Here is a 19792-nt window from a genome sequence, read left to right on the forward strand (position 1 = left end):
TGTATATAGGCATTATGTACGGAGTTTACGCATGGACTTTCTTTATTACGATCCTGTATTCCTGACCGTAGATGTCCTCATCCAGATTTTCACAGATTTTTCCAGTGCGTTCGTTTTTCTGTACAAATTTTCCTATAAAGTTCACTCTTCCGTACCTGATACTCCTCCACAATCTCGTCGATGAGATCAGGGTTAATTCATGCTTTGACCCTTACTCTCTTTACATTATTTTCTTGACTATAATATTCATCTATTTGTGCATGTCCTGTTTACATTTTGGCGACTCATCCTGCTTCCCTCCATAGAGTTTTCATTACTCTCTCCAGGTTTTCAACTTAACTTTTACCTTTAAGCTTTTTAATTAACATGCAACTCCTAATTTTGTAATTAAACTCTCCTTCGTAGACATCTTAAATCAAAACTATACTAAATTTACAATCAAGATGCAATAGAAATAAACAAACCAAGACACGTTGAATGCTACTAGGAGCACCCCCGAATCATAAGTTATTTTTGCAGTTACTCGAGCGCGTCAGATTATTACATGGTGAGAAACCTTGTACCCTGAAAATGTACTTCTGTCATATATTGGCTCTTAATGCAGGGGAGTTCGTAAGGGGGGCCGTAAAAAAATATATCCTTAAAGAAACTCGAAATCGTCATATTAAGATAAGGTAAATTAAGTACATGCAAAACAGTGTAAAAATCTGACGATATAAACGGGGCGTAAGGAAATGGGTGAGTCCCAAATTTTCACCAGAAAAAAAAAGCGAATATTTCGCGAAATGAATGACAGATCGAAAAACTAAAAAATACCTGCTCAATATTTAAGAATATATCAAATGATACTAAACACGGCTTTCCAGGGAGAGAGGTGGGGGTAAATTTAAAATTTTAAATACGAATCCCGCGATAATTCTCGAAATGAACATCAGATCCAAAAACTGAAAAATACACTTATTCAATATTTTTTAAAATTCTATCCAATGGCACCAACCATGACCCACACGAAGGTGGGGTGGGAGGTTACTTTAAAATCTTAAATGGGAGCCTCATTTTTTATTGCAGATTTGGATTCCTTACATAAAAATAAGTAACTTTTATTCGAGACATTTTTTCGAATTATGGATAGATGGCGCTATAATCTAAAAAACGATTGTTATAAATGGAAAATTAAATTAAAAATAGAAAGTTCCCAGTAAAATGGAAAACTTTACTTAACTTTTTTTGGTTTTAGGACCTACTCTTCACAACCCAATAGATCCCTATAACGCTCGAGTGACTACACATTTAGCATATTTTGCTCCCCTACCATTGGGAGTGCTCCTAGTAGCATTTAACGTGCCTTGGTTTATTTATTTCTGCTGGATCTTGATTGTAAATTACCTAAGTATAATTTCATAAGTTTCATTATACTGACTCCTCTAAAAATGATGGTGTTGGGAGTGCTACTGTAACTTTTTGTGAGACTACAAAATCAGAATGTGTTGATCTATAGACTTCTTATTTTTAATTCAAGAAATTAAGATAAAATTATTTTTAATTATCTAAATAATATTTAGAAACTACAGATGATATAGAGCAAGATATCACTTGTATATATCGTGTTAAGAAATCTTAAGTAGAACAAGAGCCGGACTTACTGAACATACATACAAACTTTTCATGGCTCCTATCTATCGATCCATCTGCATGAAGCCAGTGAAACAGCACTTTATGCCCGGATTACACGAGGCTAGTTTTTCAAGCTAGGATAGCAAGCTAGATATCTCGGTATCCTAGCCTGAGTTACAGTCCTGGCTTGGCGCATGCTAGAACGGTTTACATGTGGCTAGGAAATTTTCAGCCAGTAGCTAGTACTATTGCGAGATCAATAGACCTAGAAATCTACCAAAAATTGCAAATATTAAAAAAACAATGTTCGACTGAAACAGTTACTTCGAAAACTGTGTCAAATTGCATCAAATGAATTATTGTTCGTCCGCTATAACTTTTCCCAAGCGTCACGATTCATTTTCACACAAATAAAGTCAAAACATAAAGTGAAACGAACGTCGATGTGTATATCATTTTTTATACTCTATACTATATACTACACACATCGGCGTACGTTTCACTTTATGTTTTGACTTAATTTGTTTGAAAGTGAATCGTGACGCATGGGAAAACTTATAGCGGACGAACAATAACAGAAGCTTTATTGGAAAAACGCGTTTGGACAAACCCATGGATTTTCAAAAACAATGTTCGACTGAAACAGTTACTTCGAAAACTGTGTGAAATTGAATCGAATGAATTATTGTTTGTCCGCTATAACTTTTCCCATGCGTCACGATTCATTTTCACACAAATAAAGTCAAAACATAAAGTGAAACGAACGTCGATGTATACTTTTTTTATACTCTATACTATATACTACACATATCGGCGTACGTTTAACTTTATGTTTTGACTTAATTTGTTTGAAAGTTTATCGTGACGCATGGGAAAACTTATAGCGGACGAACAATAACAGAAGCTTTATTGGAAAAACGCGTTTGGACAACACCATGGATTTTAAAAAGGAATGAACGTGGATCGTCCGCACTGGTTTTAGAAGAACTTTACAATAAAGACATAAAAGAGTATATCAGTATTTAATAATGATGCCCGATGCGTTTGATATTCTGTTGAGTCTTGTGATGGAAGAAGCACGTGGTTATCTCTTTGAAAAAATATAACAGGTCGACACTACGCACTTGTCGTTCGAAAACACTAGCTTTGCCGACTAGACGAGAGTGTGACACAAGTCAGGATATTAAAACCAGTAGATGGGGACGCAAGTAGCTTAACAAAATAGAACTCCATGCTATTAAACTATCCTAGCTTAAGACACTGGCCAAATGTCTTTCTCACTAGCTTACTAGCCTATACGCGAAGCTAGTTCTGTATACATGAAGCTAGTAATACTAGCTTGCTAGTTTAAAAGCGCTACCTTGCTATCCTAGCTGGAAAACTAACCTCGTATAAACCGGCCAGCTGTCAAGCATACCCTGAAAGAATATCAACTTTAGTATACACAAAAAAGACAACATCACCTGGATGAGCGTATTTAAAAACATTGAATACACCTTCAAACCACGCAAATATTTTCAAATATGTACCTAATACTTCAAAAAGTTACTTAGGTTGACAGCACAAATATACCTAAATATGTAACAATTTAAAATATTTATGTAAAATATGTAATAATTTATTTGTAATAATTTCAAAATGGACCATATCGTGATCGTGTCACTACTCTTTGTCGTCGATAAAAAAATTGATAAAATTAAACAGAAAACGAAGAAAACGTAAAGATACTTAAAACAATAACCGAAATATTGGATAGAAATCAAGTTTCAATTACAAGTAAAATTTTCGGTGATAAATTACACTGAAGTAGAATCGTGTAATTTATAGAGTGTCAATATGAATAGTGATGTAGTTGGATGACGCGTAAAATGTAGGTGTTATTGACTTTTCTCACTCATTTAATTTCATTTTATAGATAGAAACTTTATCGTAGAGGAGACCAAGCGGGGATTTTTGCAGTTACTCGAGCGCGTCAGATTATCATATGGGAGAAACCTGGTACTCTGCAGATGTACTTCTACCATATATTGGCTCTTAACACAGGGAAGTTCGTTAAGGGGGTCCGAAAAAAAATCTATCCTTAAAAAAACTCGAAATTGTCAGATTAAGATAAGGTAAGTTAAGTACATACAAAAGAGTGTATATTTAAAAAATCTGACGATTTGAGCCGGGCGTAACGAAATGGGTGAGTCCCAAAATTGCACAAGAAAAATCGAATATTTCGCGAAATGAATGACAGTTCGAAAAATTAAAAAACATGTGCTCAATATTTTTTAAAAATCTATCGAATGATACCAAACACGACTTCCCACGGAGAGGGGGGGGGGGTAAATTTAATATTTTAAAAACGAGTCCCGCGATATTCCGCGAAATGAACATCAGATCGAAAAACTGTAAAATACATTCATTCAGTATTTTTGAAAACTATATCGAATGGCAACAAATACGACCCCCCACGGAGAAGGGGTGTGGGGTTACTTATAAATCTTAAATAGGAGCCCCCATTTTTTATTGCAGATTTGGATTACTTACGTAAAAATAAGTGAGTTTTATTCGAAACATTATTTCGAATTATGGATAGATGACGCTATAATCTAAAAAAACGATTGTTGGAAATGGAAAATTAAATTAAAAATGGAAAGTCGCCACTAAAATGGAAAACTTTACTTAACTTTTTTTAGTTTTAGGACCTACTCTTCACAACCCAATAGGTCCCCAAAGCGCTCGAGTGACTGCACATTAAGCATACTTTGCTTCCCTACTATTAATTCATTTGTGGGTCGCTTAAAACTATATCGTTATAAAACAATTGACTTAATATATGCTAATAGCAGAGAACTTGGTGCTTAAATTCCCTAAGAACTACCACTGTCTTAGAAACCGAATTTCTAGCTCGACGTCATGCACCTGCACACCGAATTTATTCCCCGAGCGTCTCACTAAACATTACTCCGCTTGTCCTGTAAATCCTGCGAGTCCTGCTTGAACTATATCTCTCTAATTCACTTACTGTCTGTTTCAGATGCATCATCCCATTCAGATGAAGCCGGCCGACAGCGAGAATAGGAACGGTGAGTTCTAAATTTTATGGATATTATCTGCTAGTAGTTTTACGGGATAGTAAGGAAGATTAGTTTGACCTATCGGGTGGTAGAAAATTAATATTTTATACGTAAAACTAATTTAGTCCTGTCGCCAGGAGGGTACAATGGCCCCCTTTACTCAGATGGACTTACTCAAGTTTTTTTATGTATTTTGATCCATAGAACACAAATTTTTTGGGTAACAGTTGATCCGGATGTCGATAAAATTGTTATAAATAAAGAACTTGATGAATTACATAACGGCGATATTTCGCAAAACAAAAGATATTTTTGTATTTATTGGGTCATTCTAAGCAAAAAATGTTCTTACAAGTTTTTTAGTAGGATTCATAGTTTTCGAGATAAATGGGGTTGAACTTTAAAAAAATCGAAAAATTGATATTTTTGAACCCGAATAACTTTTGACTTAAAAACAAAATAGCAATTCTGCTTACCGCATTTGAAATTTCAAATCAAATTATACCGGTTTTGATTATTTGCATTGCTAAAAATTAATTATTTTATTGTTAAACAAAGCTATAAACAACTAGTGTTTCGCGTACACAATGCATGCGTTTTAAGGCATACTACGTATTATTGCCTGTTTGTAGGATAGCCTACTAGTTCGATTTTAAATAAGAAATGCACTGAAAACATCACTCAAGAACTGTGTTTATAGTTTTGTTTAACAATAAAAAAAAATTAATTTTTAGCAATGCAAATACTCAAAACCGATAGAATTTGACTCGAACTTTCAAATGCAGTAAGCAGAATTGTTATTTTATTTTTTAATCAAAAGTTATTAGGGTTCAAAAATTGCACTTTTCCGATTTTTTGAAAGTTTAACGAAAATATAGTATCTCAAAAACTATGCATCTTATGAAAAAACTTGTAACATTTTTTGCTTAAAATGACCCAATAAATACAAAAAAATGTTTTGTTTTGTAAAAAATCGCTGTTATGTAATTCCTCAAGTTCTTTGTGTATAACAAACTTATCGACATCCGGATCAAGAAATAGATGGGGGCTTCCAATCCCGCAGCCTGAGTTCAATCTCGGTATTTGCGGGACTACGAATATTCAATCCCGCGGGATCTCGGTATTTGCGAGATCCCACATATTGAAAATAGTCATATTTATATAAAGCACATAAAACAATGAATTAATAAACTAACTCCACATTTATTTAAGTATTGCTACTTATTAGCAGGAGATAATGAGATCAATAAAATTACACCGTTTATTCTTCACAAAAAAAGAGTAACAAATATTGAAAAAACAAAAAATCTATCTTCTTCAAAAATACAGCAACAGAATTTTAAAAATCAAGAAAAAACACATTTTGATATATGTATAGTTTACTTTACTTATTTAGTTGCTATATTACTTAGCTATAGGTTATTCTTATGTGCTTTCAATTGAAAATGTTTCCGAAGGAAACAAAACATATCGACTGTGTACTTGAATAATATCCTATCTGATTTTGGACAACTTTTCGGGGGAGAGTAAAAACTATTTTATTTTGCTTTGCAATTTTATCCATGACATAGTCTCTTCTTCATGAGAGTTAGGACCGAATGCTTGTTGCTCGGCAGTTAGGACCTAATAAAAGAGTTAAAATTAGTGCCAAATTAAATGATTGGTTATTTGTAACTATATTGATATAGTGTATTTTAGTGGTTAGGTTCAAATGCCGCGAAAAACGAAAAATGAGAAAAATGTCAGATAGGACATTATGCATGTACATATTCGATATCTAAACTGTCGCCTGCCAAACTACTGCGTATTTTAGAGGCAATATACCAAGGAGCAGAAAATGCTCTCGATTTTCACACTTGTCAGCGATATTCCTTTTAAGGCTTTATAATATGTAAATTATAAAGCCTTAAATTACAAAGCCCCCCAGATTCATAGAGAGCCATTTCTTTTTCTATAACGGACTAAAGTGTATTAGCTCGAAATGGTGACGGGCAAAGTACATTACATGCTTAATTTAGATTAATTAATTAATTAATTAATTAATTAATTAGCTTCAGAACAACATTACATGCTGACGATATAGTTATCTCTAACTACTGTTGCTATGTAAGACCAAGATCAGAACGGTTCTAGGTCAATTGCTCGAATGCAATTGCTCGACATGACATGAAAATTGAAAGATAAAATAAAATAAAATAAAAAAGAGAAGTATATATCTAAAATATTTGTTCACAATAATCCACAGTATATCCACAAAAATCCGATACATACCCAATAAAGAAACATTGGTAATGGGTAAGCATGTTGGCAATGGGTATTTAATTATTTTAATCTTTCCCTAATACCTGGAAATTATTATAATACCCAGAGGCGTGCGGTCCATGGAAGGGGGGAAGCGGTGCTTCCCTATACTTCCATATAAGAAAATGCATATATTATTAATTAGTATTTAATTATCAACAATGTTTCCCTAATCTAAGTAATCTATTATGTAACTAATAGGCATTGAAACATTATTATTAAAATTTGATCGCATACGAACGGTCTCAAATAAGCACAAAATTCAACGATTCAGTCCGGTCCTGACGGAAGCGCATCTCAAAATCGCTGATTGTCATGCATTTGTCCCGTTCAAAAATTGGTCAGGGTTTAATAACCTCACTCGCTAGTCATGTTCCTTTCACGCGAATTTTGATACGCCTGGAAGCGCTCGTCCGACCGCTTCCGATTCGAAACCGAGATGCGGAGTCTGTTACTGCTGCTATAAGGGGTAGGTATTTAGGTAAAAATGGCTCGATTTCAATTTTTTGCTTAATATTTTTACTAATATTTTATTTGACATTTTGAGATTTTTCCTTTTACTGATATTTTATAGTACCTACGACATTTTACAGAAGAAGTCAAGTGACACTGCATTTTGTATAAGACAATTTGATGACTTGTGATGATTAAAAAAATGAGCTGTTTAAAAATATTTGGGATAAAGCTAAAAATATGGGCTTCGAACCTAAAAGAAAAATAATGATGATTAATATTTTCGGCCAAAGAGAGACCTATCGACGATTATACATCGAAATTTTTGATAATATTCTACAACAAATGAATTATCACTTTGAAAATTTTAAAGAAATAAAAATATGTAGAATTATGTAATTTTAATATGTCTAATTATAATTCATTAAAATCTCCCACAGAGGTATGTATCTATTTAATTCAGTACGATTAAATTATGATTTTTTTTGATAATCTAGCTTTGCATTCTCAGTTAAATGTCATTTATAGAACACCTGAAATTAGTGATAAAGAAATACTTAGGAATCGGTTGAATTTTTTGAATACTACTGGTTTAAATCAGTCTCTGTGTGAAGTGGGCAAGTTGTGTGAATTAAGTAGTAGGTACTAACTATCTCAGCTACAAGTGCATCAGTTGAACGAAGTTTTTCAGTATTAAAACGCATCAAAAGTTTTACAATAAATTTTACAAGTGAAGACAGACTTTCCAAGTTAGCCCTATTATCCATTGAAAAAGAGTGCATTTATTAAACAATTATCAGAAAATCCAAAATTTTACGACGATGTTATCGACAAAAAATTTGCATTGGTTGATAAGAGAATAGGACTCAAGTATAAGTAAATAAGTGTCATATTGTTGAAAGTTGTGTGTTATGGAAGGTGATTCGAAATCGGAATATAAAAACAATTTTGAATAGAACTCTTCTTTTTAAGTTTAAAGAAACCAAGCCTGGAGCAGGGACTCGACCCTGAGCAAGCAGTACAGATCGATGATAAGTCACTAGATATACGATATACTAAGTCACTAGAGTCACTAACCTGCATTGATCGGGGTAGGATTTCGTTTGTGAGTCCTTGTATCCAGGACTCCCACATAATACGCACTTTTCTGATAGAGAGCCCATATAGTGCATCAGAGTGCTATCGGAGGGGAAGTGGATAGTATGAAGCATTGGGGCGGGATGGAGTGACGCCCGCTTATAAGAGTAAATCCTCCTTGCCTCAATGAATTTGTATCACCCGAATCTGATTCTCAAGGCGTGTGCATGTCTCTCAGACTGGGTTAAACACTATACCTAATTTTTGTAGTTCTTGTTTTTAGTCGATATAAGTTAACAGGTAATACATTAGGTATACACCTATTAAGTAGGTATATGTTTTGATCTCGACCCTCGTAAGAAAATATTTGTTAAACCCTTATTGAATCGCTTCCTCTTCCGAAAATGTCACCGCACGCCATTGATAATACCTAATTATCATAATGAGAGAAAATCAAAACCATTATTTTTCTTATTATTTTAAAAGTTCAAAGATAGTTTAGATTTGTAAGATGTAAATACTTTTTCAGCATTTATATATGTGACATATCACATAATTTGTCCTAATTCAAGAATCTTTGTTATGTCTATATTTTGTATTATTTTGAATAAATATTTTAGATATACTTATATATAATTTTCTTTTTTGTTCGAGCAATTTGTATTTCGAGCAATTTTCATGTCGAGCAATTAATTTTCGAGCAATTGCATTCGAGCAATTGACCGGTTACCGATCAGAACACGAGGACCGATGACGGAATCGAAATTTTTTCAGTCCCGCAAATCCCGCGGATCCCGCACCTGTAATCCCGCATTACGCGGGATTGGAAATTGACGCGAGATCCCGCAATACCGAGATCTCGATATTCTGGGATTTAAAGCTCTAATGGAGATGCATGCAGTAGAATTAGGGCTGGATGGATGAAGTGGAAAGAAGCGAGTGGTGTGTTGTGTGACAGAAAAATTCCAATGAAGTTGAAGGGAAAATTCTATAAAACAGCCATAAGACCGGCTATGATGCACGGAACTGAATGATGGGCAGTGAAAAAGAAAGAGGAACAACGAATGCATGTGGCGGAAATTAGAATGATTAGATGGATGAGTGGAGTGACAAAGAAGGATAAAATTAGAAATGAGTATATTAGGGGAAGTATAGGTGTGGCACCAATTGATGCCAAAATGAGAGAGCATAGGTTAACATGGTTTGGTCATGTTCAACGTCGAGACGTTAATCACCCAATACGAAGAATAGCTGAAGTGCAGATTCCTGGAAGGAGTAGGAGAGGAAGACCAAAGAAGGCCTGGGGGGGGACGATAAGGCAGGGCATGTTGGTAAAGGGGATTAACATTGATATGACCCAAGATAGAATTGTGTGGAGAAATGCAATTAGGGAAGCCGACCCCGCATAAGGATAAGACACAGAGAATGATGATGATCGACATCCGGATCAACTGTTACCCAAAAAATTCGTGTTCTACGGGTCAAAATATATAAAAAAACTTGGGTAAGTTTAGCTGAATAGAGGAGGCCATTTAGTCTAAGAGCTGGGAGCGGATTTTGTGCGTGATAAGTAATATGGAAAAACTATACGGGGATATGTTGAATTAGTTGTGTACATGACTTTCGTCAACGGCCTGAAACCAGAGTTGGGGCCGAGGGTAGTTATAAGGGGTCAAAGTCGCGGAATATATTATTTTTTTATGACGCCCATGATCGAGATAGTGCACCAAAATTTGGGAGTAAGTAGGTCATGACGTACCTAAGTAAAATCTCTAGGGGCTCAACGCTGCGTGGCCGACAAAGGGGTGGGGGTAGGGGTGAATATAAAAAATAGAAGGGGATTTTTACGACGTTCGTGATTGAGATAGTGCACCAAAATTTGGGTATAAGTAGACCATGACATAAATAATTAAAATCCCCAGAGCCGGAAACCAGAATGGGGAAGGAAGGTAGTTATAGTTAAAGTTCCGTTTTTTATTATTTTTTTTTGTAACGCTCATGATCTAGATAGCGCGCCAAAATTTGGGAATAAGTAGGTCATGACGTAACTAAGTAAAATCTCCAGGAGTGGAACGCTGCGTGGCCGACAAAGGGGTGGCAAAGAGTGGCGAACAAAGAGTGGCGACCGAGGGTAGTTATAAAGGGTAATATCGCGGTTTTTATTATTTTTTCTGTGGCGCTCATGATGCGAGATAATGCACCAAAATTTGGGAGTAAATAGGTTATGACGTAACTAAATAAAATCTTCAGGGACGGAACGCTGCTTGGGGTACAAAGGGGTGGTAGGCAGGGGTGAGTATAAAAATATATGGGGGTTTTTTTGCCGTTCGTGATCGAGATAGTGCATCAAAATTTGGGAATAAATAGATCATGACGTTACTAAGTAAAATCTCCAGGGGCGGAACGCTGCGTGGGGGACAGATGTTGTGCCGGGTCACAAAAAAAAATACACACTGCGACTTTGACCCTTTAAAACTACCCTCATCCCCAACTCTGGTTTCCGGCTCTGGGGATTTTACTTAGCTAAGTCATGGTATACTTATTTTCAAATTTTGGTGCACTATCTCAATCTAGCACGTCGCAAAAAACCCTTTTTTTTATATTCACACCTACCCCCACCTCTTTGCCAGCCACGCAGCGTTCCACCCCTGGAGATTGTACTTAGTTACCTCATGACCTACTTATTCCCATATTTTGGTGCACTATCTCGATCATAAGCGACACAAAAAAAAAATAATAAAAACGGCGATTTTGACCCCTTATAACTACCCTCATGCCCAACTCTGGTTTCTGGCTCTGAGGATTTTACTTAGTTATGTCATGGTCTACTTATTCCCAAATTTTGGTGTACTCTCTCAATCATGAACGTCGCAAAAAACCCCTTATATTTTTTGTATGCACCCCTGCCCCACCCCTTTGTCGGCCACGCAGCGTGCTACCCTTGGAGATTTTACTTAGTTACCTCATGACCTACTTATTCCCAAATTTTGGTGCACTCTCTCGATCATGAGCGTCACAAAAAAAAATAATAAATACGGCGATTTTGACCCCTTATAACTACCCTCATCCCCAACTGTGGTTTTCGGCTGTGGGGATTTTACTTAGTAATGTCATGATCTACGTATTCTCAAATTTTGGTCCACTATCTCAATCACGAATGTCGCAAAAAACCCTTTATAATTTTTATGTTCACCCCTACCCCCACCCCTTTGTCGGCTACGCAGCGTTCCGCCCCTAGAGATTTTACTTAGTTACGTCATGACCTACTTATTCCCAAATTTTGGTGCACTATCTCGATCATGATCGTCATAAAAAAAAATAATAAAATCCGCGACTTTGACCCCTTATGACTACCCTCGGCCCCAACTCTGGTTTCCGGCCGTTGGTGAAAGTCATGTACACAACTAATTCAACATATCCCTGTATAGTTTTTCCAAATTACTTATCACGCACAAAATCCGCTTCTATCTCTCCGACTAATTGTACCCCCCTGGCGACAGGACTAAATTAAAAATCCTAGCTCATGCAGAATTTATATTGTTATGCTGTTTATAAATGGTAGTTTTATTTTAATTGTACATACTTAAAGGTTATTTCGGTATTTATTTAGATTTTTCCAATTTTATGTTCAAAAACTAACACATACTATTTGAAAATTTTTAGTTAAAATTTTACGTAACAAAACGAAATAACTTCAAAAATTAATCTTCTTGGTTTTTAATTATTTTATGCTTCTTTTTCCTGGGAACACTCCCTGAATAATCAGTTGGAGCAAGCTCTACCTCTCTCGAGATCTAATATGTCCGAGATATTTAATTTTTTTTTTGTTTTAATTGTATTTAATATTTCCATTTCTTTATTCATCCTACTCAGAACCTCTTGTTTGTGACGTGTTCTGTCCATGACATTTTCAGAAACAGAACTCGAATGATTCCAGATTTTTCATGGATGCCCCATTCCAGGTCCAAGCTTTCATTACATAAAACAAAGTCGAGAAAACGTAGCATCTCGCGAACCCAAATTTTAGCACCAACATTTAATAATTTCTTGTGCAGAGATCTTATCTCTACATTTTTGTGAAATTTGCTCTAGCCTTTTCTATTCTGATTTTGATTTCCTGGAAGTAAAACGGAGTTTGTGGAGTAAACCGTTGTTCCAAGATATGAAAATTTGTCCAGTCGTTCGACATTGGTTCCGTTTATTACAAAATTCTAGTTATTTCTAGTTAGATCGTATTCTTTTCCTTACTTCGCGATTCTGGTCACCAGTCTCTGAAGATCTCCAATATTTTCAGCTAAGATGACAATGTCGTCCGCATATCTAATATTGTTAATGGGAAATATATGTACCTTCATTTTAGTTGTTTCACCCTCGAGAGCTTTTATAATATAACTGCATATAACTTAATAGTCTAAGAGCTAGTGAACCCTCCGACTAACGGTCGTCCTGTAAGGCTAGAAATTTGTCTAGTGATAATTCATAGCACACCAAGGCTAAAAACCATGACCTGGCAGGCATCAGCGGTGCACGTGTATCTACCAGGTGAATCGAAAAGTGCAAATTTAGGGGGTAAAATAAACTTTCTTCTGTAAGGTTTAAATTTAAGTATGTGTTTGAGTAAGTCATTTAGAAGAAATGTGTACAATGACAGGCGATTCTGAAGAGCATAAGACCTTGTCAGGCGAGGGGAAAGATTAGGGGTTTTTCCTAAAATTATTCTTTTTGCATCGAACAATTTTTTTAGGTTTTTTGATTCATTCCAAACAGAAAAGGTCTTTAGTGATTTTTCTCTTAAGTTAACAGTTTTTGTTATATAAGCGATTGAAAATTTTGAAAATTGCGAAATCGACCATTTTTAACCCTAAATCGGACAATTATCTAAAAATTTCAATGTTGCCAAGGTACGTAGATATTCTTTAAACATTGATTGATGAAATCCCGGAGCGTTTTTGCAATCAAATATCGAAAACCCCTTTGTTTTTTTAATTGCTAATTAAGCCGGTGCGACACTGTAGTATAAGTAAGGACGTTTGAGTTTGCATAAATTCATTATCTCGATAATCGGCAAATTTCAAGAGAAATCCTCAGACAGGTCGATTTTTATTTTTGAATTAGGACTTTTTGGTTAATATATAATACTAGTGACGTCATCCACCTGGGCGTGATTACGTAATCGATGATTTTTTTAAATAAGAGTAGGGGTTGTGTGATAGCTCATTTAAAAGCTTATTTAATTCTCTATTCAGTAATATAAACATTAACATAATTATTTATACAGGGTGTACAAAAAAATTTTTTCTTCTATTTGTCAAATTTAATCAAAGTTAATTTAATAAAAAAAAATTTGTACACCCTGTATAAATAATTATTTTAATGTTTATATTAGTGAATAGAAAATTAAATAACCTTTCAAATGAGCTATCACACAACCCCTACTCTTATTTAAAAAAATCATCGATTACGTCATCACGCTCAGATGGATGACGTCACTAGTATTATATATATGCTAAAAAGTCCTAATTTAAAAATAGAAATCGACCTGTCTGAGGATTTCGCTTGAAATTTGTCCATTCTCGAGATAATGAATTTATGCAAACTCAAACGTCCTCATTTATACTACAGTTTCGCACCCGCTTGACAAGCAATTAAAAAAACAAAGGGGTTTTCGATATTTTATTGCAAAAAACTCTTCTGGATTTCATCAATCAATGTTTAAAGAATATCTACGTATCTTCGCAACATTAAAATTTTTAGATAAATGTCCGATTTAGGGTTAAAAATGGCCGATTTCGCAATTTTCAAAATTCTCAATCGCTTATATTACAAAAACTATTAACTTAAGAGAAAAATCACTAAAGACGTTTTCTGTTTGGAATGATTTAAAAGACCTAAAAAAAATTTGTTCGATGCAAAAAGAATAAGTTTAGGAAAAACCCCTAATTTTTCCCCTCGCCTGGCAAGGGCTTATGCTCTTCAGAATCGCCTGTCATTGTACACATTTCTTCTAAATGACTTACCCAAACACATACTTAAATTTAAACCTTACAGGAGAAAGTTTATTTTACCCCCTAAATTTGCACTTTTCGATTCACCTGGTAGATACACGTGCACCACTAAGGCCTGCCAGGTCATGGTTTTTAGCCTTGGTGTGCTATGTATTATCACTAGAAAAATTTTTAGCCTTACAGGACGACCGTTGGTCGGAGGGTTCACTAGCTCTTAGACTATGAGTGTTTTACACAACTGGATGATAATAAAACCAGAAATTTGTAAAGTGCGATTTTTTATAAAACGAAAGCTAATGGGGAAAAAATTGTTCGCGAGAAGTTAGTGTAGGTACAGCAGGGGCGTCATTTAATAGGGTCAGGGGGGGCATTTGCCCCCCCTGACCCTGAAAATGACTGAAATTTACAAAAAATAGATCAATTTTGTATTATGTTTGCATATATAATGTATTGTATATATAATGTTTGCCCCCCCCCTAGCAAAATTTCAAATGACGCTTCTGAGGTACAGTTGTTCTAAATATAGCCGTGTTTATTGTTATGTTTATAAACTGTTGAAAAATATCAATAGGACGGTTGTTAGTCAACAAGAGCGTTCTCCTGTATACATATATTTCATCAATTGGCACGTTAGTCAAATTTTATTGTTATCTATAATGTACCAATTACCAATGTACTAAATTTGTATTTAAACAATCAAACAATTTTTAATTGTGTAAATATAAATTTTATTTATTCTTAATTAAATTTTAAATTTCTGGTGCAACTATATTACTATTAATAAAACTAAATAATTAATACATTTAAAAATAGTATTATCATTATTAAATTATATTTAGGGGCCTGAAAATTGTGTAGTGCCTCGGGTCCGATTTGAAGTAAAATAGGCTCTGTATTTACCTCATGCTTTAATGTCTAGAACAACTTTTTGAGCATAGAAATTATACTACAAAGGTATTGTACAAGGAAAACGATGTGTTTAAATTTTGATGAATGACCTGATAAAAATATAGGTGCTGCTGGTTTTTTCTTAGAATAGGTATATTACTGATCAATCATTTTTGCATCCTATCTTGCTTAGTTTAAATGCGGTAGACATTTATTGTGCCCATTTTAAAGGTCATTTCAAGCACTACAAAAAGTGATATCAGTATTATACCCGTAAAATCGATCATTTACTGTTATTTCAAGTTGAATGCACCGATTCGAACATTCACAAAAAATCTCCTTTTACCTAGCATATCTATATTATTTGTATTGCAAATAGAAGATTTTTGAAAAAAACAAATCTCTTTGTTTTTTCATAAACTACAAAAAAGACATTGTTGTCGTTAGATGCATAGTTTTTAGGTTATTCGCAAAAAAACCGCCCCAAAAGGTCTCATTTTTCAATGAAAACGGCAAATTTTTAATCACGAATAACTCAAAAATTATTGAGTTTTCAAAAAAATTACACAATATTTTTTATTTGGAACTAGGTTTGGAATTATTTTGAACAACTAAATTTCTATCTCCGAGAAGGGGTGGGAACCATCCTGAAGATAAAAGCGTATTTTGGCATAGAGTAGACTTGTAGTAGATCTTGAGCTGTTCCCTACTTACTGTGAAAATATCAAGTCACTGAAAGCTATGATAGACTTGATAGATATGATGGAAGCTGCAATAACGGACCTATAAAACTAAATGTTATTTTTGCATGGCGTGTAATGGTAGGGGAACCCAAGCGGGGATTTTTGCAGTTACTCGAGCGCGTCAGATTATCATATAGGGAGAAGTTTGCACCCTGTAAATTAACCCCTACCATATATTGGCTCTTAACACAAGGGAGTTCGTTAAGGGGGTCCCAAAAAAATCTATCCTTAGCAAAACTCGAAATTGTCAGGTTAAGATAACGTAAGTTAAGTGCATGCAAAAGAGTGTAAAAATCTGACGATTTGAGCGGGGCATAAGGAAATGGACGAGTCACAACGTTTCACCAAAATAAAGCGAATATTTCGCAAAATGAACGTCAGATTGAAAAACTAAAAAATACGTGTTCAATATTTTTCAAAAATCTATGGAATGATACCAAACACGACCCAACAGGGAGAGGGGTGGGGTGTAAATTTAAAATTTTAAATAGAAATCCCGCGATATTTCGCGAAATGAACATCAGATCCAAAAACTGCAGAATACACGTATTCAATATTTTTGAAAAATCTATTGAATGGCATCAAACACAACCCCCCACGGAGGTGGGGTGGGAGGTTACTTTAAAATCTTAAATAGGAGCCCCAATTTTTATTGCAAATTTGGATTCTATACGTAAAAATAAGCAAATTTTATTCGAGACATTTTTTCAAACTAGGGATAGATGGCGCTATAATCGGAAAATCCGATTGTTTAAAATCGAAAACTAAATTAAAAAATGAAAAGTCCCCACTAAAATGGAAAACTTAACTTAACTTTTTTTAGTTTTAGGACCTGAGCTTCACAACCCAATAGGTCCCCATAACGCTCGAGTGACTGCAAATTTAGCATACTTTCCTCCCCTCCTATAATTGATTGGTTTATTTTATTTGCTCGACTAAGTTATATACAAAAAAATAAACTAATACTTTTTCCACCATGCTTAAAGGCATTAAAACCCAAAAAAAGCTTAAGGGTGGTATATTCCTAATTCAAAAAGAATATTTTACCACTTTTTCTATTGAATGTATGGGTATAAAAACGTTGTATTATTCGGAAAGCCTAAATTTAAATAAAAAACAAATTCTCGTTCGATTTATCCTCCATACTATGCTCTCTAACTACGGTATTAAACAAGTGGACAATCCATGAAGCACGGCGTCCGACCAAGTCATCGTATTACGTATTAGTGATGTAACGAATGTCATTTTTTGAACATTCGCGAATACGAATGCGAATGCGAATATCTGCTACCGACATTCGCGAATGCGGATGCGAATGCGAATGTCCAGTTTTTTAATAATTTGTTCCTATTTTTGTAATGTTTCCTAAATTTATAATGAAAAGTTATTGGTATTTAGTGTAAATCAATCTGAATCTTAATCTTTATCACATAATACCAAATAATACAATAAAGTGAAAGCTGATAATGTGATTATTCGAGGTTAAGTTATGTACCTTTTCTTAATAAAAAAAGTTGAGAAGTGAATAGATTTTGATTTTATTAACCTAATATTATCTTCAAATGATTTTTTTTTCTGATATTCATATTCGCAAAACATTCGCACAAACTTCGCGAATGCGGATGCGAATGCGAATATGCAAAAATATGCGAATATTCGCGAATGCGAATGCGAATACAAATATTCGTTACATCACTATTACGTATTATATACAGCCTCTCGATGACAAAGTTCGGCCGTAAAAGTTGGACAGAGCGAGATGTACATCGAATTTTGTGCATCGGAACCGTACCGACATACAACGAAATTAATTCTCTGAAATGGTGAATTAGAGCCAGAATGTACGCCTCTTTGAAATGAACTGCAAAAAGCCAGAGTGGCTGTGCGTACTTCCGACGGTACAAATTTGTAAACCGAAGTAAATACGGATTTTAGATGCTCGTTGAGTGAAAATTGGTAGATTTTATGATTTTGTACAGGACAAATATTGAGAATAAAGGGAAACTGTGGAAACATGTAGGAAAATTAACAGTTTCCTGAAATAGTGAAATAGTTTTATTCTGAAGCTATTTTCTTGTGCGATCTTGATAAAATTTACTATTTTATTTACAATTAGATATTACTTACTTCTGCTTCTTTGATTTTTCTCTTTTTCAATCTGTCTCGTTCAGGAATATACTTGAAGGTTTCCACTGAACTCTGATATGTTCGTTCATTTTCCCCTGCGTGTTTTGATATAAGATTCATGTTCACTCATTATTATCCAGATCTAGCCATACGGCTCACACTCCCTCTAAGGGGAAAATTTACTCATCCCAGATACCTACGGTATCAAAAGGATTGAGCTCTGGTGGGACTCTTTCCGTGTTTTCGAGCCCTAGGTGACTTGGTATGCTGGAGTATCTCCCAGAAATTTTCGTACACATCTGGCCGTCGCGAGTAGTACAGCTTTCTGCATGGTCTTATAAAGGTGTTCATTCAGACCCAGCTTTTTTATGTTTTCGAGGAGGTTCTTCGGAATGACTCCAGTAGTAGACATAATAATAGGTATCGTTTGGGTACTTTGCATTTTCCATTGTCATCGTATTTGAATTTCCAGATCTCTGTACTTGGCGATCTTTTCAGTAAATTTTCTACGTAGATTATTGTTGTTAGGTATCGCCACATCAATCAGTGTTGTTTGTCTTGTTAATTTATTAACTAGTACGAGATCTGGTACGAGCATGGTCTATTATGTGCCACTGTTTGGTCTGTGAGCACAGTACGGTCCCAGTATAGCTTGTAGTTGCCATCCTCAAGCATACTCTCAGGGACGTATTGATAATATGGGAGATGGTCCATTTGGAGGAGTCCCAGCTTGATAGCTATCTCTTGATGAAGGATTTTTCCCACTGCGTCATGCCGTTCCTTGTATTCAGTTGCAGCAAATGCCTGGCAGCCCCCTGTAATATGTTGGATGGTTTCTTGGGTTCGGCATCCATATCGGCATTTGTCGGTCTGGATCTGAGGGTCATTGACGATGTGTTTCAGGTAATTTTTAGTTGGTATAACCTGATCCTGAATGGCTAGTATTGAACCTTCTGTTTCAGGGAACATCTTACCCGATGTCAACCAATAGTTCGACGCTGTATTGTCGACATAGTCTTGGCTGACCTCATTGGGATCGCCCGTGCAGAGGTTTGCTCATCCAGGTGCTCAGTTTTTCGTCCTTAGTATGGTGGTTTATGCGCATTTCTGGTTCCCTCAGTTTGATCGGTGTTGTGTCATCTACTGCGCAAATAGCGCGGTGTAGATTAGATGTCTCAGCCTGCATTTGAAAATAAGTTCTTAAATTAGCAATCTGTTTGTCTAATTGCTCACCTATATCCATAAGTCCTCTTCCTCCTAAATACCGGGGTAATGTCGTTCGTTCTACTGCACTTTTAGGGTGGTGTTTTTGTGCCTTTGTGAGGTGTGTTCGTACTTTTCGCTGAAGATGTTCTATATCCGTTTTTGTCCACTTAACAATACCAAATGAATAGCTAAGCGCGGAACAAGCGTAGGTGTTTAGTGCCTTAAACAAATTTTTACTGTTAAGCTGTGAACGAAGCAGCTGTTTTACCCTTCGTATAAACTCAGTAGTTATCTCAGTTTTCATTTACTTATGGTC

The 19792-nt window shown here is 35.1% G+C and overlaps 1 protein-coding gene across 5 annotated transcripts in view; it reads left to right on the forward strand.

Moving 5' to 3' along the window:
* LOC114330181 (CUGBP Elav-like family member 1) overlaps positions 1 to 19792 on the forward strand; it is a 1522900-nt gene that overhangs the window by 1018263 nt on the left and 484845 nt on the right. For all 5 annotated transcript variants that reach the window (XR_007696141.1, XR_007696140.1, XM_050642756.1 and 2 more), the window contains one exon: positions 4637 to 4685. Coding sequence is in view for 3 of the 5 variants with exons in the window: in XM_050642756.1 (XP_050498713.1) it covers positions 4637 to 4685 (49 nt within the window). In the remaining 2 variants the exon portion in view is untranslated. The remainder of the gene's footprint in view (positions 1 to 4636; positions 4686 to 19792) is intronic.

Source organism: Diabrotica virgifera, chromosome 2 (assembly GCF_917563875.1).
Source record: "Diabrotica virgifera virgifera chromosome 2, PGI_DIABVI_V3a".
Lineage (NCBI taxonomy): Eukaryota > Metazoa > Arthropoda > Insecta > Coleoptera > Chrysomelidae > Diabrotica > Diabrotica virgifera.